We start from the raw sequence: 23,129 nt of genomic DNA on the forward strand, positions 1-23,129 counted from the left end.
AAAATAAAATATTCTACCCCCAGATATCCATCCAGCTCACTCTCATTCATTAATCTCTCTACTCAAATGTTACCCCCTTAGAGAGGTCTTTTCTTGCCACCCTTCCATCAACTTTCTATCTTCCATGATTTTTTCTCTAAATGCTTATCTATGGGCATTGCATGCTTAACTTTCTCCTGCCTGCCTCGTCCTACTAGAATGTAAGCTCCAGGCCAGCACTGCCTTTGGTCTGTTCTCCTTTCTCCACAGAGCTCTTCCCCTCAGGATCTGACACACAGTAGAAGCTCAATAAACACTTGATGAGCGCTGCATGTTCATCAGTAGACAACTCAGCAGACACCGGTTTAATGAATAAGCTCACACAGGAAGAAGGTGACTAGTGGGTCTTTCGTGGTGAAATACCCCTGTGGTGTGGTATGACTTCAAATGGATATGAGCCAAATGGAGCAGAATGAATCCAGAATGTATTCCAACTGTTTAAGGAAATCGCTCATTTATAGTTGACTTTACGAAAAAATATGAAAGAAATATTTTCTATAAGTCTTCTGACTCTGATGATAATCATCCTCCCAAGCTAAAATCCCTTCCTGAAGAAGCTCTGGGAGCAGCACGTGGGAATGCCAAAGGAAATATTAAACGTGAGAAAGTGACAGAAATTACACATTTCAAATGTAAGAATGCCTTTGGTTCTAGAAAAGCAAACAAACATGAGAGTTAGGGAAAGTAATCTTGCAACCCACTTGCCAATCTAATGCCTCTAATGAGGGAGATGAATTCAAGATGGGCCTATGTGGAGTTCCATTAGACACACTGGGGCACAGGGGTGAGTATGTCTGTCTCTCCCTGAATGCCTTAAATTAGCAGGAATATGGAAGGAAAGAAAGAAACTGTACCAAGTACCCTCTGTCTCAAGCCTATGACAGATGCTTTCTCATGTGTTGTCCTCATTTACTCAATATCATTCATCCAATCCAATAATGAAGAGGCCAAAAAGCCTTCCTAGCATTCAGGAAGGTATCCAGGATATGTGTCTGCTGACAGGATATTTGCACCTGCTTGGAAAACTTATAACTTATTGCACATATTGACTGTCAACAAAGCCCATTCTCCTTTATCCTTATAACATTTGAATTTTACACAAGATATCCAAAAAAGCTCCACAAAATGCTACTGCAAGCCCTCTGCTTTTCCACTTTTCTCTATACATGTGTGTGCACAGGTAAGCACACAAACATGATATGGAAAATCATTTAGAAAATCTGTTATTACCCACTTTTAGCCTAGAATTAAATTAGTAGCACAAAATGGAAATAAAACATACCTCTAGTTGATGAATTAAATCCTGGGAAGTTCTCAGTGGCCCCTCTCCTCTGAAATAAAATGAATTATCAAGGACGTGTAAGAAAAAGTTATTGTCTGAAAATTGGTTTCATAAGAAAAGAGTTCTAGAGCATTTTGTGTATTAATAGATCCCAAATTTTGAAGAGTAATATTGAGTAAGCTAATAATATTGTGACTTTATTCTTAAACAACTTTGTTACTTCTTAGGGCACTTCGAAATTTTTCAGTGAACATTATATGTTAATTTTATAATGTAAAGAAATTTAAAACTGACAAATAATATTTAACTTTTATTTTTCCTTTTTAACAAAGCTTTTTCATCTTGCTTCACAAATTAAATACATGAGATCTGACAATATGTCTTAACCAAAAGGCCTTTGTTACATAATGTTAAGAGGATCAGACCAAAACTCAAAAAACTCTCATTTTTAATTCTAAAACTTTGACAAGGCATGTCATTTAAGTTTCAGCACTGAGTACATAAAATAATCATAATAATATTTGTGCTACCACTTTCATCAGAACATTCTGGAACATCAGATTGAAAACTACCAAGAAGAACCAAGACCTCTACAAACAAAAAGCAAACCATAGCAAAGAGAACAACAGAATGCATTAAAAAGAGCATAAATCAGAAGAAATCTAATAACAACCAATTCTGGCCTCAACATCTGTGACATGTGAACAAATTATTCCTGTTCCCTGATAAACCGCTGTGATCATCAAATGAAATTGTGAAACAGAAACCATTTAAAAACCTATAAGGCTCTGGTAAGTCTGAAATCTTTTTAAGCTAGTAGGCACCAGTAAATCTTAAGTATATAAATTATCAAGAAATAGGGATGCCTGGCTGGCTCAGTTGGGTAGAGCATGTAACTCTTGATCTTGGAGTTTTAAGTTTGAGCCCCTTATTGGGTGTAGAGAGTACTTAAAAATAAAATCTTTAAAATTATCAAGAAATATGAATTATCATCTATAAATTACTGAGAGATTATATAAATTGTTAAGACAACCTTAAACAACAGCCTGAGGAAAAGCTATAAAATTGCCCAGAAAAACTGTAAAACTGGATACTGTGAAGGTTAACAGATGGGTCTCAGAAACAAGGGGTGCCTGGGTGGCTCGGTTAGTTAAATGTCTGACTCTTGGTTTTGGCTCAGGTCATGATCTCCATAAGTCATGGGATTAAGTTTTCATCAGTCAAAAAAAATTTTTTTGTTTAAAGATCTTATGATTTTTATCACCATGATATAACTAGCATGTTTGTAGCCAAATGTCAAGTTCTTTGTTATTTCAGCTCATCTGTGCACATTTGGTGTGGGTAAACGAAGGAGTTCCATTTTACTTTGTTCTGCAAATTTGACTCATCAGATTTTTAAAGACAGGAACTAAGAAAAAAAAGGTCAAAATTGTGTTAGGAAGACTCAATCCCAGGAGAAGCTTGCAGAAAAACGATTAAAAATGAAGGAAACCACCGAGGAGGAAAGGTGACCCATGCTGGAAAGTATGGGAAAGTATTAACAGATGACTGCAACCAAGGCCCAATCACTCAGCTCCTATCACTTGTCCTGCACTCTCCAGAAGAATTCGCTATCTTGAAAAGGTAGAGGACTTCATCAAGAGGGAAATGAATGCTTCTTCCTCACTTCTGACCTTCCTTTCGTACAAAGGGATCTTCACTAGCCTAACATCCCTCACTTCTCTCAGCTCTCGCACTTATTCCCTCCTGTAGAAGAGTGTGGACATTTACTTAGCTTTTCAGTCTTTTTGGTGACTTTGTGAAAATAAATTGGATGTGGTAGGCCTTTCCTTTCTCCTTTTTCTCTTGGAAGTAAAGCTGCCTTTGGGAGACACCTGCTCTTCCAGGTATTTTAAGAGATGCATTCTGTCCCTGTAGAGTAAGATTTCTGAATTCTAGAGATCATTTTTAAAAACCTACTTGCTGGTGGATATAAACTACATTATCCAATAATAGCTTCATCAGTATAAAGGTTACATCCCCTATCTGCCTACTCTTTTGCTTATTTTTTCATTTTGTTCAGAACTTGAGTAGGAAAAAGGGTGCTATTTATTGAACCTCAATGCCCACACAGTTGTGGAGATCCTAGCTACTCTAATTGAGCTTAAGACTCCAGATGAGGGGTGCCTGGATGGCTCAGTCGGTTGGGTGACTGACTCTCAGTTTCGGCTCAGGTCTTGAGATCGAGCACCACGTCAGGCTCTGCTCTCAGAAGGGAGTCTGCTAGAGATTCTCTTCCTCTCACTCTGCCCCTCCCCCCACTCACAAGTGTATGTTCTCTCTCTCTCTAAAAGTAAAGAATAAATCTTTAAAAGAAAAAAAAAAACTCCAGATGAAATAGATTACATTGCAGAATACTGAAACAACTTGTAGGTGTGAACCACTGCTGATAATAAATTCAAAATCAGAATGAGTAGGAGAGGAGCCATAGCATTAGAGATAGCAAGTATTTTCCAGGTTTCCAAAAATAAAAAAGACAGATTTCAGAAAGTTAGTGAAAAGTTTAAAGTCATTCCTTGAGAAAATTCTAGAGCAGATTATTGAGCAGATAACTGATAATGTTTAGCAACATGGAATTACTATACCACACGTATAGATTATTTTAACAGAAGATTGTGGAATGTAATCAACATGGACTTCAATGAGGCATTTGATTAAGAGTCTTGTAATGCAGACAAGACAGAGAATGTAGGTCATGTAATAGTAAAGTTAGGGAAATTCCCTGCTATCTAATGAATACTGATTCATGGAGATTTGGCACCCTATTGAGGTGGTAGTCCTCATGGTTCCACTCTTTGATCTGTATTATCTAATCAATTATTAATCACTTCCATAAAGAAAAGCATGTTTTCTAAACTTACTGATGCTGGCTAGGAGAGAGAATGATACATAGAAGGACAAAAATCAGAATGCAAAATTTTTTCAAAACTATGAAAAGAACAGGACACAAACCTGGAGGGGTTATCTTCTGAATCTAAATCCTAATTAAATAAATATCTTCTTGTTGCATTCACTTAATTACCATAAGAACTTAGTCTTTTTTACCAAATATTTGAAATTGACTTTAACCTATCAGTGATTTAACATGAGTTTTTCCTTACACCAAATATTTTTAAAATGATTTAAAAGGATCAAAGTGTAACTATATTTACCTAGTAAATAAATACAGAGAATAGGCCATACTGGACATGTTCCGCCCATTTCGAACAATCTCATTTTCCTGATCCTCCCATTTCTTGATCTCACAGTTGGCATCAGAGGTAAGCAAACCCAGCTTAAGTCCAAGCTTTGCTATCCTGGCTTGCTCCTATAAAATACGCATTTTAATCACCATAATATTGTCATTATTGATATAAAAGAAAGATTGGAAGTAAGACTGTTAAAAGAAAAAGGTCTTACCTCAGAGTCAGGCTTGTCTGACTTTAACGATTTCGGGTTTGCATTATTCTTCTATGACAATAAAAAGATTAAGACATCTTAAAAAGCAGTACAGTTCATTGTGAGGAAATGCAACCGTAATAGAAAGCATAACAAATTACATATAATAAAATTTTAATTTAAATATTTTCAGAACATACTTAAACTATATTAAATTAAATTGAAACAAACAACTAATTGCAAAAACTCTTCCAGCATGTGAGTTCAGCTTTGAACACGTAAGTAGTTAGACACTAGGGACCAGGGAAAGCAATTTACATCCCAGAAGGACTTAAAGACTTTTGCAGTCTTCTCAGAGTCCAGTAATTATGCCTCCAAATATTCCTGGGCCCTCTGTTATTTTTATAAAATGATGTCCTAAAATTAGCCACTATATGTAGTTTTCCACATGTTCGTAATGTTATAACTCTGGAGCTCAATTCCTTTAACCAATTTGCCCTTCAAGGGTTAAATCTCAGCACCCTAGCGTCACTGACATCCCAGGTCCTAATCCTCTACCCCAGGCTGTATACTAGATTATATTTAGAATGTAGCACTTCGGGGTGCCTGGGTGGCTCACTGGTTAAGCGTCTGCCTTCGGCTCAGGGCGTGATCCTGACGTTCTGGGATCAAGCCCCACATGGGGCTCCTCCGCTGGGAGCCTGCTTCTTCCTCTCCCACTTCCCCTGCTTGTGTTCCCTCTCTCACTGGATGTCTCTCTGACAAATAAATAAATAAAATCTTAAAAAAAAAAAAAACAATGTAGCATTTCATATTTGAATCAACATATTGGATGGGCCCCTATTTTTGAAACAGCAATTTTGTTTCTGTGTAAGCTATATGGAACTCAGAATATAGTTCCCCTAACAGAGGCGAAAACATTGCAGTTAGGTTACCAGGCTACCCAACAGATGCCTATTTCCATGAAGAATAGTGGGGCGCCTGGGTGGCTCAGTCGGTTAAGCGTCTGCCTTTGGCTCAGGTCATGATCTCAGGGTCCTGGAATCAAGCCCCACGTCGGGCTCCCCACTCAGTGGGGAGTCTGCTTCTCCCTCTCCCTCTGCCCTTCCCCCTTCCCCCCACCCCATCTTTACGCTCTCTGTCTCTCTCAAATAAATAAAGTATTTTAAAAAGAAAAAGAACTGGGGCGCCTGGGTGGCTCAGTCGGTTAAGTGTCTGCCTTCGGCTCAGGTCATGATCTCAGGGTCCTGGGATTAAGCCCCACATCGGCCTCCTTTCTCAGCAAGGAGCCTGCTTCTCCCTCTCCCTCTTCCTCTCCCCCTGTTTGTGTGCTTTCTCTCTCTGTGTCAAATAAATAAATAAAATCTAAAAAAAAAAAAAAATAGAAACCACTACCCATAGCAATGTTTCTTTGAAAAATATATGCCGAAGCTCTCAGGAAATGGCAGCTCAGATTGGCCATTCCCCTCAATGTGAGGTCTGGTGGGAGCTCCCCTAACTGGGGCAGGAGTTCCAGAATGGCTGAAGCTAGTGTACATAAAGGGGCAGGAGAGGCTGGTAACCTTAACCATTTTTTTTATAAACATTTACTCAAACTATAAACACACACATACACACACTTTGAGGAGATGTACACTAAGTATAAATTATAATACAGTAAAACGAAATACCCTAGCTCCTTTAGCTTAAGAAACAGGTCATCATCAATGCCTTCCAAGTATATGTATATCTCCTTGGTTTTTGTTTCCCTTCTTATGACCACAACTTGATACCTCTGACCAGCTATTCTGTTACCGGTTTCCCTGCGGAACAGAAGAGCCTCAAATTTTCCTTTTTCTTCTGTCTCATGGTTTATATTTGCTCATTGAACATAGCCCTTTTGAGACCTTCTAATGCTGCTTACTATAGAAGAAATAGGACAGAAAATGAATGTGGGGAAGCTATAAAGCTACACACATGTTCAAATACAAGCTGCCCCTTATGTTCATTGGAAAATAGAGATGATCCGTGATCTCTCTGGCCCCTCCTTGTGTAGACGGGCACATCACCTGTATCCTCCTCCTCCATCTGGTAGACTCTAAGGCAACTGATAAAGCACTGAAGACACAGCCTCGAGGTTTTGAGGGTTTATTTTATTTAGAATTTTACACCCTGTCTTATTTTTTTAAATTCAGTTGTGTTTTCATTTTTATTTTTATAAATGATTATTATTAAAGCGTTTCATGAAGAATGAAAGGGAACTGCCTGAAAAGGTACAGAAACCACCTTTATACATGTCACCACGCTGGCCATCTAGTGGACACTATTTTGGAATGCAGTCAGATGCAGCCGTTTCAGTCTCAAGTTTATAATTTGAGTTCTGAATAAAACATTCCAAAATGTACAAAACTCTGCTACTTACCATTGGCTTTGGAAGTGACAGGTAGCCATACTTCTCTCCTACAAATAACACATATAACTTAAAACAAATTTTCTATTAGCGCATTTTCTATTATTCACATTTAATTTTTTAAAATATTAAATAGGAATGTTAGTACATTAGTTTTGATAATTTCGTCTATTAATTACACGTGTTTCAGAAACAAAATCGCAATTTGGTGAACATGAAGGTTGTCAACAGTTGTATCTCTAAGGTACCTGGTCGGACAGTCTCTACCTCCCCCAGCGTAATGGCAGAAAGGCAAAACACCTCGGTGCTATTTACTTATATTTACAACAGGCTTCATTCCTGGTGAAATCTTTTACAGCGGCCTGCCTCTAGTGAAACGAGATGCTTCTTTTATCAGTACCGGTTATCAGTGCTTGCTTCCTTTTCTGTGACTATCAAACCAAATCATTTACAGCTAAATTCTTAAAGTATTCTTTCAGTCAAAGATAGAAACCCTAGCATACAAGATAGGAAGATGAAGTAAACCAAATTAACAGTCTCTCGGCTGTGAATTAACACACGCAGGAAGCACAGTAACTGAGGAAAGGTAGACGACATGTGATGTCCACTTCACCCCTGTGCTGCTTTCATATTTCAAACTTCTGGATTATGTATAAAGTCAGGTTACAATGGATGGTAGATTGTTTTTAAAGCCTAATTTGTTAACAGGGGAAAGAATTCACGATAAGACTGAACAGTAATTGCTTCTTGATTTCAAGGAATGGGAGTTTGTTCAGCTGTAATATATTAGGTAGAACCATATGAAATTGCTGATATTCAACCACTTTGATCTACAAAAACAGCAATTTCATACAGTTTCACCTAATGAGAGTAAATACAGTGTAAGAGCACTAAGTCATACACTTTCGTACAGAATGACTGTTACATGAACAGCATAAGCCTGTTCATAACATATTTAAATTTTCATCTAGAACTGTGCTATTGAATATGGAATCCACCAGCCATGCATGACTATTGAGCAACTGAAACATGACAGGTCTGAATTGAGATGTGCTGTAAGTATAAAATACATATTGGATTTTGAAGATTTAATATAAAGGGGGAAAAATGTAAAAGACCTCATTAATAATTTTTAAGTATTGATTATAAATGGAAACAATATTTTGGATACATTGGGTTAAGTAAAAAACACTGAAATGAATTTCACCTGTTTCTTTTGAAATTTTTTTTGTGCCTCCTAGAAACTTTAAAGTACATATGTGGCTCATCTTACATTTCTGTTGACCAACGCTGATCTCGAAAATGCAGTCATTACAGGTCAGCCATTGGTACTCGGTAATAGCCTTATGGTTCAAATCATTTCTTTGTAATGTCAGAATTGTAAGGGAATTTTATTAATGATTTTCTGTTCTCAGAATTGTGAGAGAAAAATAAAACTTAAAGACATGATTTCCAGGCCTTACCTCCTAGCCCTGATATAAAAAGTGCCTGATTTAGCCGTGAAAGATTAATAGAAGACTTTAAGTCATTTAGAACCTCAAAATTCACGATATATCTTAATTCAAAGTTCAATTCCTGTCCATAATATCCCTAAAAAGTGGTCTTAATAAGCTGCAGAAACAAGCATAATCATTACTTAAGCATAATTAGCTCAGACGTGAGCAATCTTGTATTATCTACCCTTGTGATACTCCATAGTGCCTATGACCCTGAAATGTTCACATTTACTCTCCAAGAGAAAAAAAAAAAAAGCCACCTATCTTAGTATCTCTTATTTCTCCAAGAAACAACAGAGTTAAAGAAACCAGAAGGCAGGGAGAAGCAAATGCAATGAAATAAGGAGCCTCTATATGATCTGGTTTGCTGGCATCACCATCACCAATTAATCACTGGCACGTCCAGTCCCGGAGGCTGTCTTACAGATACTTTGTTTTGCTCTCTATTCCCATCATTTAGTTGGACTCAGAATGATTTGCATATTTGAGGATAATTGCAAAACTGATCATTCTTCAAGATAGCTTTTCCCCAAATGCTTTGCAGGTAAGGTTGTCCCTCTTTCCCCCAATTCCAATATAAGCCAAGTTTAGTTGATAATCATAAAAAAAAAAAGTTGATAAAGATACCAAAAATCATTAATCTGAATCATTTCATAGCTGTTTTTTTCCATACAAGCCTTATTACTGCCACTGATTCTAAGCAGAGCGAATCTATTGACTCAGTTATGTTTAGCTCTTCTATCAAATTAAAAAAGTGGCATTAACAAACAATTTCTATCTCTGGTGAAAACATGTTATAAACATCAGAAGTAACTGGAAAAACAGGAATAGTTATGGGGAGAACATAGTCGATATTTGAAGTATAAACCTGTTTTCACAGCACTGTTTTCACAGGAGTATCATAAATTTAATACTCCCCAAATCCTTTGTCTAATATTCCCTAAATCAACACCACAACTGCACCATCTTTACTTCTCACCTTACACCTGCAGAGGGACTAAGTTCAGGGTTAAGCTCAAGAGCCCCTTTCATGTGACGGGAGTACCTGAATGATCTCCTAGGAAAACCTAACTGAGAAACGCTGCTCTCATTCTCACTACCCAGAGCTCTTCTGCATCTCTACAAACCAAAGCTAATGTCCCAAGGACAGAAAAGCCTCACTATTTCACTAAAGATGTGCTATGTAATTCCCTATTGGACGTTCCCACAATCAGCTGTTTTGATTCTGGAAGGGGAGCTCTATATGGCATGATCAGACAGATCATGTCCCCAGACCCACTGAAAATGACTCACTAACTACTGAAGGATAGGCGATTATGAGCCAACCACAGGAGTAGGATTGGGGTACTCCGATCCAAACCTAGTCGTCATGCTCAAACTCTCCCTTACCTCTACATTCAATTAATCACCAAATCCTACCAATATGACCTGTAAAATTCTTCTTAAACCAGTCTTCTTATCTCCATTTCTACTATCATCATCTCATTATTTCTTGTCTGGATGGGTCACTCCCTTGTATCAAACTCCATGTCCCCCGAATAAGCTCATATCTATCCATAAGCATGTTCCTCCTTCTATGCATCCCATTTCAGTGAACAGCACCTTACACATCCAATCAGCCAAGTGATAAAATAGGCACAGAGCTATAGAACAGGACCATTAGGGACATCCCTATAAAGTGAAGCCTAGTCATATTAATTCTAAGATGGTTCAAACAGAACAAGAGAAATCCAGCCTCTTTAAAGGAGAGATAGTCTACAAGCTGTGAGAAAAGGCTTCTTTCAACATTTAGTTATCTAAAATTATCTCAAATTCTAAATGCTATGATTACATATTCATTATTAAAGGAAAGTGGAGTCTTTCTGATCTGCTCCTTTCTAATATGAAGACCATGGCATCCCAGGAGGGTTGGGTATGGAGGTAGAAATGGATGAAGAGAGAAAGGCAGGAAGACAAGTATTGATTTTTGAGTTCTTAAAACAACCCCAGGAGGCCCTATTGTGAAATTTGCGTGTCTCAGGGTAAGGGGGACAATGACCTAGCTCTGAGTCCCTTTCGCATTGCTTGCCATGCTACTTGCTTTAATTGGTGGGTTAAACGATACTTGCAAATATATCTGATAATTTTTCTAGTAATGAGAGTCAAGATATTCAGAGCAGAACAAAGGTAGCTAGAATACAGCAAAGGCGGGGCGCCTGGGTGGCTCAGTCGTTAAGCGTCTGCCTTCTGCTCAGGGCGTGATCCCGGTGTTCTGGGATCGAGCCCCACATCAGGCTCCTCCGCTAGAAGCCTGCTTCTTCCTCTCCCACGCCCCCTGCTTGTGTTCCCTCTCTCACTGGCTGTCTCTATCTCTGTCAAATAAATAAATAAAATCTTTAAAAAAAAAAAAAGAATACAGCAAAGGCTTTTCAATAATAGCCATAACATGAGTTATAACAGTAGCAGAGAGAAATCAGGATCTGAAGAATACACTCCGTCCTTTGTATGGAAAGTAATGGACAGGTGCAAGGTAACAGGCCAGCTTGTCGTAATAACCATACAGAACAGGAAAAGCAACACTGTGACACTGGACTCATTCCAATCAGTAATGGCTAACCCAGAGTTGGACTTCTTTGTCAGAAAAGCTGTTCTTATGAGCTTAATGATAAAAGTCAGGACAAAGAAAGGCAGTACAAGAAATCAACCAACTCTATCTCAGTTAGCTCCACAAAAGGATCCTTCTGAACAGCAAGATATTTTACCAGTTAAACAATGGATGTACCATTGATCGAGGCAGCAGAGTTTCCCACCTACAGAGGAATTTCTTTCAGCCCTAAGTTAAGGTAACCCTGATTTTTTTGGGGATAGGTTATCCAAACCCAGAGAAGAGACTATTTACATAATACCCAGCCTGAAAGTAAAAGAAACCACAGTGACTATGTGGTCCAAACATCAAGTATAGGATTTTCCTGTTTCAGCTCTAGTCTATCCGTAGTGGGTGCTAGTGCTGAGAAAGACAGCGAAGTCACTTTCTTCATTTCCTAAACAAGTCCTATAGCTAATGACCATTCTTCTTCAGATATTACCTTTTAATATATGCAACTTGCCTCACATAAAAATCCATGTGCCTATAAGTACTTTCTAAAAGCATCAAAATGATAAGCCATTTAGACTAGCTATCACAGAAATCTTTAAATGTAAAAGCATGGTAAATATTTATTATACTTTACAAATTATGCTACATTTACAAAGTCTATCTAATTTCCTGATTTTTAAAAGCAAATCAATGATTATCCTAAATAGATATTTTTAAAAATATGAAATATTTAGATGTTCAAGTCAGTAAAAATAAATATGTAATTTGATATTATAGTGGCTTAAAGGACACTTTATTTTAAAAAAAAAACAAGCATGCTTGACACCAACAGAAGCCATTCAAAGGGGAAAAAATACATGAAAACACATAAACATAAATAACAGGATGCACTATACAATGGAAAATAAACAAAAGTCCCAGTTGTTATTAAAATAAAGAATAAAAATGATGCCCTCCTATACATTATGCAGTGCTATTCTACATGTTGTAGAAATACCGATGAACTTACCCACCACAGGAAATTTTCCAAGATTATGCAGTCATCAAAGAAAGAGATTCCATCCAAGTGGAAGGAAAGCAATTCAAAAATCAAATAACTACATTCATTTCATTATGAAGTTAGTAGAATTAAATCATTGAATAAGTGTATTACAGAAGAATTTTTGTACTAACATTAAAAAACAATTTAGATAAAATATAAAATGACTGAATTTCAATAGGAACTCTAGAACATTAATATTCAAAGAAATCTACTACACTGTTGTACAGTAAATTGTACTGTTTACATACTACAATAAGGAAGGACACAGAACGTTTTCACAATTTTTCTGTGGAAGATATGTTACTACAAAAATAATCCGTTGGGTTATAACAAGATAATTCATTTTGCAACTGAGGTTTGACATCAAAAATATAATAGAGCTAATTAAAATAACAACATATTTACATATGCGGACAGTTTCTCACCTCGTCTTCCTTCAAACACGTCGTTGATTTCTCTTAGCAGTGTTGACATGTCGCCAATTTGCGATTCCCAAGCTTCACAAAATACATCTAGGTTTTCTTTAGCAATTTTACTCGATGGATGCAATGTCAATGTTTCAGCGGCAGAAATTATCTAATGAAATACAACACACACAGGTGTCCACTTCAAAATCTTAGCTCTCAACATCATATTGGAGACCAAACTTAAGCTGTACTGTTCAACTCAACAACTATAAGGTGCTTCCCACACTTAAGTGCCATGTTGGCCAATATGGAGACACATGCCACAAAACTCACTGTTTCTTTGAATGTGATCCACAAATAAACAGCATGCATTATTACGTACAAACCTTTATTGAGGGAGCAATGGTCTTTATTTCAGGAAAACTGTTTCAACAGAGTTATTTCCACAGCAGAATTCAAAGAGTTATACTCAGACAAGAAACAGTGTAGCATGCACTGTCGCACAAGAGATAGGGCAGTGGCTGTGGCAGAAGCAGCGGTCACAGTGTAGTGGTGCTGGTGGCAGTAGCAGGACTGGCAGGAGTAGTGGGAGTGGTAACAGTGGTAGGTGGCTAGTAGTATTGGTAGTGGTAGGAGTGGTAACATACACGCACACCTATGAACACATGGCAGATACATTCTCGAGATACTGTCTTAGAGCTTGATCTACATTAGTATTAACCTTCAGAAACACACAAACAAAATACATTATTCCCATTATGGAAAGAGGAACGGAGGCTCAGGGATACCAAGTAACTAATACACGGTTATTCATTCATCCTCTCTGTGCCAGGCACTGTACCCATGTTCCAGGAGCTGGAGAAATAGCTGAGTGAAACAGATAAAGACGCCTGTCTCCATGGGGCTCACATTAGCATGGGGGGAGACAGATAATAAAAAACATACAAGTAAATGATAAGATACTGTAAATTATGATAAATTATATGTATAAAAATAAAGGGTAAGGAGGAGAGAGGGTATTAGATGGTCACAGAAAAAGTAGCACGTAAAAGCAAAGAACTAAAGAAGGCCTTGTGGGATGAGGTGGGAGCACTTCTAGTGTGTTCAAGGGCCAGCCAGTAGGCCAATGTGACTGGACTGACATGAAAAAAAGGAAGGTCACCAGACACCATGTGATGAGGAAGATACACAGTAAGGACTGGACTTTACTGTGAGACAGGAAGTCACTGGAAAGCTTTCAGAAGGCTGATACGGTCCACATCATGCTACCTGTAAGGGAATTTGAGCTACATGCTCCTCCTGGGTGGGCAGAGTCACATGGGCACAGGGCTTGACAAGTAGGTGGCAGCTTCATGTGCAAAACAAGGTTCCCCATCTTCAGGGAAGGTGGGCACATGGGCTCACCAGAGAACTACGAGCTAGATTTCAGTGTGACTCCCCTCTCGACCAGGAGTCATTGTATGCTGTACAAGCTGTTATGCTGTGCCCTGGATGGGATCTAACATTCTAAAGGAAATATAAAGATGACATAGCTAAAGTAGAGATGTCCAGAAATAAATACAAATTATCCCAGAGGCATGTTCTATTTCCTTAAACGATCCCTTTGTGAGACAGATAGCAAAGACTAGGAGTAAAAGCTAAGGCTATGAGAACAAAAGTGCTTCTCTGGTTATGGAAGTTGACAACAGGCTCTATCACCATCCTGGGGCAGAAAGTATGGTTATTCCTAACATCCTTGCTACAATAAAAACAGTAAGTGAAGAATTACAGCCAAATAGCAAGTAGGGCTTGAGGAAAGCAAGAGCTGATTGCATATGGCAGAGGAGTCAAACTCTTTAATTCTACTGATATACATTTAAAGCCAAGGCAGATAGGATGAATCTCAAGTGGACAAGTAAATATGAAAACCTTGGTTTCTCTTAATAAGCAGAGATCCTCTGGTTACAATAAAATGTTTAGCAGATGATCATTGCTAAGGGTCACTCATATACTTCCTCCTTCCATGATAAGCCTTTGACACTGTTCTCTACAGGGGAGCACACAGCCCTCCAACATTCTACATGCTTCTGCTAGAGGACACAGGCCACCGTGGTCTCCATGTCACTTGCGCTATTCTCAACTCAAAATCAAGGGCTCTGCATCTACAATCTAACAACGCAGTTAGCAGTGCGTCCTCTGGCTGACCATGATAAATGAAACAAGAACACCTGGTAAACTGTATTTTGGAGCTTAGACCTAAAAAAGAAAGGAAGTTCTGCCCCTCGCTTTTCTCTTTAGATTAATTTGACAGGGACAGTATTAAATGGGATATCAATGTTTTAAAGGCTCTGGAAAATTATAAAGACAAAGTTATATTTCAGAAAATTCAGAAAAAACTCACAATTCTTCCAAAAAAGCACAAGACCTTTCATTTCTACATATTCCTATGTAGTCATTTTTTTTTTAAGATTTATTTATTTTTAGAGAGAGAGAGGGAGCACAAGCAGGAGGGGCAGAAGGAAAAGAAGAGAGAGAATCCGGACATGGGGCTTGATCTCAAGACCCTAAAATCATGACCTGAGCCAAAACCAGGAGTTGGACACTTAACTGAGCCACCCAAGCACCCTTCATTTTCTTATATACATAGGTTTTACATAGTAGCAAGTATACAAATCTGTATCCTGCTTTTATCATCTAACATTTTAACAACACATCTCTCAATGTTGCTAATTCTAGTTATAATTATTATTTTAAGGTCATAATATACTATATGTCTAACTTAAGATAATTATTTTGCTTCCAACTGAATCTTATAAGTAATGCTGTAACAAACATTGCTTTAGTTTTTGTTTTTCTAATTTCCTTATGTCCTTGGGAATCCTAGGTCAAAATATGTAAATATTTTTATGGCTTGGTCCATAAATGGTAACTTACTTTTTTTTAAGGTTTTATTTTTTTTAAAGGTTTTATCTATTTATTTGAGAGAGCGCATGTGTGGGGGAGAGGGAGAGAGGAAGAGGGAGAAGCAAACTCTCCACCGAACAGGGGGCCCGACATGGGGCTCAATCCCAGGATCCTGAGATCATGACCTGACCTGAAGGCAGACACTTAACTGACTGAGCCAGCCAGGCGCCCCTAAGATTTTATTTTTTAAAGTAATCTCTATATCCAATGCAGGGTTAGAACCCACAACCCCAAGACCAAGAGCTGCATGCTCACACTCCACTGACTGAGCCAGCCAGGTGCCCCAGTAAATTACTTTTCAAATATGGCATTACAACCTGCACTGCAAACAGCTCCATAGAAAATAAATATGAACTAGGACATCAATTAAATGGGCCAATCTCCAGTTTTGCACATGAGCAGCATCAGCATGGAATGTCAGCTATGTTCTGGCACACTGTCAATGAAAATTCCATAATCTTCTTCATGACTCTCGGATTTGACCTCTAGTTATGCAGAACCATGTACATCTTCCTTCCACACAATTTGTTATGACACTCAGGACATAATACAAAGGAATGATCTGCTATTGATCATACCTGCTGGCCAGTCACCTGAAACGTCTCCTCTGCATGTACACAGGTTATTTCAAGAGGTTCTGTCCCAGATATATGACGTAACAATCGACAGACCTATGAGAAAACATTTCTACAGTTCAACCTCCATGTTCTCAATCTTCGCAATACAGGTTTTCATTTTATAATTAATAAAGGAAATAAAGCCTTACACGTAAAACTTATTAAAACCTTATAAAATTAAACCTTATTTATTAAAAATCAAGTTATACATTGCTTAGAAGATTATTATAATGCTACCTTGGTCACCAACAGATTTTCTAGGAATAAAGCAGGAATACATAAGGGTAGAGCATATTGTCTCTCTGTCTCGCTTCTTATCTGATTATGGCAAGCGGTCACAGAATATTAGAACCAGAAGGAATCTCTGAAAGGATCTAGTAAGCGCCCACACATTGTACGTATGAAGAAACTTCACTCAGAGGAGTGACTTGCCCAAGGTCCCTCAGCTATACTGTCAAGCTACACATTCTATCAACAAACAACACTTCCCCTCAGGGTCAATTAATTAACACGCCTTTCATTGGAGATAACACTGGATTAGGCAAGGCTGATGTAATGATAAAGAGCCTTTATCAAAGAAAATTACTGAAACTCTTGAGACTTAAGACAGAAAACATTTTTTTCACTTAAAAAATTTGCTGCAGGATTCCTATAAATAGCAAGTTTGCTTAAAGTCATAATATTTGGTTTATAAACGTAACGGCACTGGGGCCAGGGAAATTAAGTGAAGGTGATCAAAAGGTACAAATCTCCAGCTATAAGATAAATATGCTCTGAGGATATAATCTATAAGACTGGAATTAACAGTACTGTTTTGTATACTTGAAAGTTGCTAAGACAGTAGATCGTACAAGTCCCCATCACAAGGGAAAATAATTTTCTGTAACTATATAAGGTGAGAGATATTAACGAAATTTATTGTGGTGATCATTTCAGACTATATATGTATATGAGATCATTGTATTGTACCTCTTAAACTTACACAATGTTATATGTCAATTATATCTTTAAAAAACTATTTTAAAAAACATAATCATCAAATCAAGTTTAAAACAGAGATGTATCTACAGTAATTTTAAGAATGCTCCCTAGCAGTTTTCATATGTAAGCAAGAGCAGGAGAGGAAGCTAGTCCGCTTAGTCTAAAGGTTCCTTGTAACCATTAGAAGGAAACTTCTAACCATTAGATTCTGACCATCACAAATCCTTGCGATTTGGTGAGCCGGGCACAGCAGGGAATATGGAGACAGCGCTATGCTTCGTATCTGTGCCTTTGTATACATGCTGGCTATACCTCATATACACAAGTTATACATAGGTTAAGTATGTATTTTTTACTAAGAGATGCTGGTGTTTTCAATAAGTGGAAGGCTTAGAATATCAATTAATAATTGAAACTATAGCAAAAGTGGCAGGTGAAGCACCAACAGAGGTTTGGGCAGAATAGAAGAGGTTCAGAGGAGGAATACCGTGCTCAATGTCTTTTCTTTGTCCATCCACATCCACTCTCCTTCCTTCTCAACCTGCTCTTTGCCCTGGGAGACTAACATTTGTGGTCTCCAGCTATGTTTGGCCAGTGGGAAGCCCCAGCAATAGACCAGCAGGAATGCAAAGAGTAAGGGCCTTTACTCTCACGCTCTTTCCCTGCAGGGTTGCCTTGGGCTGTCTCTGCATCTAGTCCTGAAATCAGAATCTCTCAAGGTGGCTTTGTGAAAGACTCTATGCCCTTCCAGTTTCTAGTAACCATTCCTTTCCCCAAGTAATCTGGGCCTATGAGCAGTACCAGCTCTGCTATCACTAACCCCAATTACTGCACTCCCATGGTCCTCCCCCAAACCCTGTCTACGCAATTGTAAACAGCTCCTTTATTAAAGCCTCTTTAAATTATCCTAATTCAAGTGTGCCATCTCTTTCCTGCTGAGACCCCACAGATTCAAATAGAAACAAGGTCATATGATGTATTTCCACCGCTCCACTCCAAAGCCTAGCCTCTCTGAGAGAATAAGGACAAGAAGATTAATACGTACATCTGTGGGTTCCAGCATTTTTTGTTGTTTTGTTTTAGAGGCCAGATTGTTGTAAGAATAGAACAGATAAACATTATATCTTTAAGATTTCAAAGGAGACAGATAAAATGCTCATGTAAGTTACCCAAAAACTCTATTTGTGTTAATATTCCCTGATGATGGTATGGCTATCAGGAAACCACAATTTCTTTAACAAACGAACCTATTACTCACCTCAACAAGCTGCTCTTTCTGTTCAGAGAGTTTACAGGCATATTCAGCCAAACCTTCTAAATTTCCTTCTACTCCAGTAAGTTTTAATGCTTTTAGGACCGCGTGATCAGCATGGGATTTTAACAGATCTGCTGCCAGCTGGGTTGCTGTCCTGTGAAGCTGCAGATGTGGGGGGTGAAGGGCAATGAAAGAAAGACAACAAACAATCAGGTTTTGTCATCAAGCACCTCACAAGCACTTTAAAAACAAAAAAGGAGCAGTCCCCACTTGATCCACTGAGAGGAAAGTGTACAGTTCCTGTGGTAACAGTGGAAGTTGTGCAGCTTGGGGGAGCTTGTCAGTTCTCCCAGAGCAGGAGTGACATGGACATCTTCTGAGTCCCCTCATGTTGGCGGAACTGCTGTCTGCAGAAGATGAACTGCTCAGCTAGTGTGGAGTGGCCAGTCCCTTTTTCATCCTGCTATTAACCAGCTCTTGCCCATACAGCTTCTCTCTTACTTAAGAAATGCTCCCACTACTCTAGAAGTTAGTAAGAAACACAACAGTACTAAGAGTACTACGAGGAAAATCAAACAGCAGTTCATGATCATTAAGGTTTTTTAATAGACTTTTGAGAAGGTATCGATGTGACATTCAATCAATTAGGTATTCAACACAATTTTTTTAGATACCTAGATCATGGCAGACCCTGTACTAGAGGCTGGACATAGACAAGTAGGACATACTCCCTTCTCTCTGGGGGGTTATAGCCCATCTGTAGTTGCTATCTAGAACTTTACCCCCCAACTCTTGGGTCACAGGATAAATGACAAAGGGTAACCAAAACCCCGAGGCTGTATTTGACTTGGAATGGATTTTAAGCACGGCCACCCTTAGCAGATATCTATTAACTCCAAAATCTTCCCTTCATCCTGACTTTTGTTTAAAAAAAAAAAATGATCTGACGGGTTATTCTGGGGTTCTCCAGGAAAAAATCACTTTTAATAACACTGTTCTAAGGAAAATCTGACTTTGAACGAAGCCTATTGAATGAAGTGATTTTTTTTCCTGGAAATAATCCAATGTCAATTCAAATTACAGGACTTTCTATAAAATTAACAATAGAGTAGTCCACATTCATGCAATCAAGTGAGAATAATTACAGTCAGAAACAAAGACATTAAAATGTACTTTCCTTTGGAAGCTAAATGCCACATAAGAATTTTAAAAGATTTTATTTAACCATCAGGGCCTTAGAGAATACCTAATGCCAGCCCTTTATTTTATAGACTATGAAACAGGTCCTTAGAGACAGAGTGACTTGCCCATGGTCACGTAAATCTCAGCGGTTCTAGAGACAACTTATTACCACACCTAAGGGAGGAAGGATGAATAAACCCAAAGTGCCGGTCTGCGCAACAAACTGACAGCGGCTTTATAGACACTATCTGCCTTAATCCTTATAAAAATTCTTCTAGGTTGATGTTGTTACACCCATTTCAGAGGTAAGGAAAATAAGCTGATGGGAAGCAGCTGAGTCTGTCACCAAAGGATTTTATCCTCTTACTGACAGTCAAATTTTAACAATAATCTAGTTAAAACTGAATAGGCTGGAAAAAATGGATAGGCTTTTTTTAAACCAAAGAAAACCATAACATCCTTCTATGTTTAATAAGATGTTAAAATGAAGGTTTCAATAGAGATCCGTACTAAGTAAGATGTGAAACAAATCATCATGTATATAATTTATAAAAGAAAACCAAAACCCAATTCCATTCTCTTGAACCCTTGAGTCTGCAAAAATATAAAAGAATAGAGGAATTAGAGGTAAGGAAGCTGTTTGGAGAACGGATGGGTGCTTACTGAGTGCCTCCAGCGAAGAGGGAGCAGGGTGGTGTGGGAGTTGCAGTGAGGAGCTGGAGGACCCCATAGGAGGGCTTCTGAAGAACACACTCAACCATCCAGGAGAGACAAAGCCAGCTTAAACAGAGCCCAAAGCATCCTGTAAGGGCACCAGTTTCAAAGAACTTTCCACCTCCCCACTTCCTCTCTTCTGGCCCTGAGCCACACCTGGCAAAGATCAGGAACTGAAGCTAAGGGCGAGCGGGGAAAAGGAGGAAAGGTATGAAGAGACCAGAGACCACACCTTTCCCAAAAGCCCTAGGTGAGCTGGGGGCTGGGGAACAGGGGTGAGTCCTTCACTGAATGACTACTGACGTAGCAATTAATACATTGGAGAAAACATTCAAATTTTGGAACCGAGATTGTGTTTCATGACCTAAAGCAGGTACTGGCAAACTTACTCTGTAAAGGGCCAGAGAGGAAATATTTTAGGCTTTTCAGGCTGCACAGGGTGTACTGCGACTACCCAACTCTGCTGTTGTGAAAAAACAGTAGACAATATGTAAGCACATGGGCAAGACTATGTCTCCCAAAACTTGACTTACAACAGACAGCCTGGCTGTAGTTGGCAAACATCTGACTTAAAGTGACTATCAATTACCTGAGAGTGATTAAATAAGTCATGAGAGGGAGACGAACCCTGAGAGACTATGGACTCCGGGAAACAAACTGAGGGGAGGCGGGTGGGGGGATGGGGTAGCGGGTGATGGATATTAAGGAGGGTGTGTGTTATGATAAGCACTGGGCGTTAGACACAACTAATGAATCATGGAACATCAAAAACTAACGACATACTTACTATACAGTGGCTAACTGAACATAAGAAATAAAAATAAAAAAATAAACAAGTCATGAGATGGCCAAGTTTTGTAGGAAGCAGGGAAATCTCAGTCAAAAGAATAGTTTAAAAAATCAATTATATTAAGGTTATAGTTTATATACAGCAAAATGTACCAAGGGTACAGTTTGATGAGTTTTGACAAACATTTATATCTACATAACCACCACCACAATCACTATATACTACATTTCCATTATCCCCCAAAGTTCTCTCATGCCCCTTTGCAGTAAATACCCCCAACTTCTGCCCCCAGGCAGCCACTGATCTCGTTTTTGTCACTACAAATTAGTATTGCCTTTTCTAGAATTTCTTCTAAATGGAATTATATATATACACTCCCACTCACACACTCTTTGGTGTCTGACCTCTTTCACTGTTATGTTTTAGTGATTCATCCATATGATTACCTGTATCGATATTGTTCCATTTTATTGCTGAATAATACTTGTTAGAGTGATACCAAAATCCATTTATCGATTCCTCTGTGGATGGAAACTTAGACTGTCTTCGGTTTGGGGCTATTATAAATAAAGCTGCCATGAACATTCATGTACAAGCTTTGAGAAGGATGGCACTAAAAAAAATGAGGCTTCAAAATGGAAAGCCATCTTCTGGGCACACAGATGTACTAATATTAATGCATGTCATATATACCATTCCACATGAAAATTAGCAAAGCATTAAAGGAGGCTAAATGTCAAACTATACTTACTTCTTTCTTAAGTTCATTGAGACTGTGACTGATTTTCAAAACAGTGAGTTCTAGTTCTTCAGCAATGCTTTTTGTTTTCTTGCTTTGCTGAAAATTAAAAAATATATATATAGTGTTACATCATCTTTTTAATCTGGTAATTCCAATTTTACTTGAACTACAAATTATAATAAATGTTTAATATCATTCTGTGAGTTATTTAAAAAGTAGATTTTAAAAATTCACCTATTTATTAGAATGGAAAATAGAATTTTAACTATCTAGTTATATTTTCCCATTCTAACTATAAAAAGATGAATTTTTAAAATCTCATTTCTTTAATAAATTTATCATGTCTAAAATGAATCTATTTTATCTTCTGCCCAGAATGTTCATCTCTTTGCTCTTAATGCAGTTAAAAATTAAAATCCTATTTACCTTCAAGTCTCTACATAAATGTCTCTTTCTCAGAAAGACCTTTTCAGATTGCACAATCTAACTTACGCCCTTTTCTTACCCATTCCAATCTTTCTCTAAGTAATCATTCTAGTTTACAATTACATATTTACTTTTGAAATTTTTTTTGTTTAAAGTCGATCTTCTCCACTAGGCCTTGGTAAGCTCCATGAAGGCTGAGATCCCATTTCTTTTGCTCACCAATGAATACACAATACCTGGCACAGCAAATGGAAGGTAGTAGGTACTCCATTCTTTGAATGGATAAATCAAAGTCAAATGTCAATATCTTCAAGAAGTCTTCTTGATTCGTCTCCCTAAATATAAATTCGCCCTCCTTCAAATCCCGCAACACATGGTCTGTAACTCTGGCAGGACATTTACAAAGCTTTCTGTACTTATTTTACCCCTTCCCACACTTTTCTCCATTGCAAAATTCTTGCAGGCAAAGATTTTATCTTATTCGTCTTTAGATTTCCGGTGCCTGGCATATAAAAGGCACTCAACAACAACTGCTGAAAAAAATGAATGAATGAACAATATATCTGGCATGCAGACTCAGAGATCTGAGCACTTGTGAAATATGGGAAAGGTGCTAATTGCAAATTTAAGTGTTGACAGACTCGGATTTCCAACACAGAGAGCATTTCCTCACAGAAGCTCTTTATGTTGACTGTTGGTTTTAAAAATTTAATGCTGAAGCAATCTATACTTCAGATTAGATATCGCATAGATATGTCAAAGTAGTCACAAAATATTGCTTTTAGCTCTGACACTCTACTTTAGGTTAATTCCTGTTAATATGAGCATTTGC

General features: G+C 38.1%; 1 protein-coding gene across 2 annotated transcripts in view; it reads right to left on the reverse strand.

Moving 5' to 3' along the window:
• The window catches only part of CTNNAL1 (catenin alpha like 1), a 62,279-nt gene that overhangs the window by 3,971 nt on the left and 35,179 nt on the right, over window positions 1-23,129 (reverse strand). For both annotated transcript variants that reach the window (XM_034664235.1, XM_034664236.1), the window contains exons 8-15: window positions 21,881-21,967; window positions 18,447-18,605; window positions 16,169-16,261; window positions 12,666-12,816; window positions 7,140-7,177; window positions 4,760-4,810; window positions 4,513-4,667; window positions 1,322-1,370 (exon numbers count right to left, since the gene is read on the reverse strand). In XM_034664235.1, the coding sequence (XP_034520126.1) occupies window positions 1,322-1,370; window positions 4,513-4,667; window positions 4,760-4,810; window positions 7,140-7,177; window positions 12,666-12,816; window positions 16,169-16,261; window positions 18,447-18,605; window positions 21,881-21,967 (783 nt within the window). The remainder of the gene's footprint in view (window positions 1-1,321; window positions 1,371-4,512; window positions 4,668-4,759; window positions 4,811-7,139; window positions 7,178-12,665; window positions 12,817-16,168; window positions 16,262-18,446; window positions 18,606-21,880; window positions 21,968-23,129) is intronic.

This window comes from Ailuropoda melanoleuca, chromosome 7 (assembly GCF_002007445.2).
Source record: "Ailuropoda melanoleuca isolate Jingjing chromosome 7, ASM200744v2, whole genome shotgun sequence".
Taxonomy (NCBI): Eukaryota; Metazoa; Chordata; class Mammalia; order Carnivora; family Ursidae; genus Ailuropoda; species Ailuropoda melanoleuca.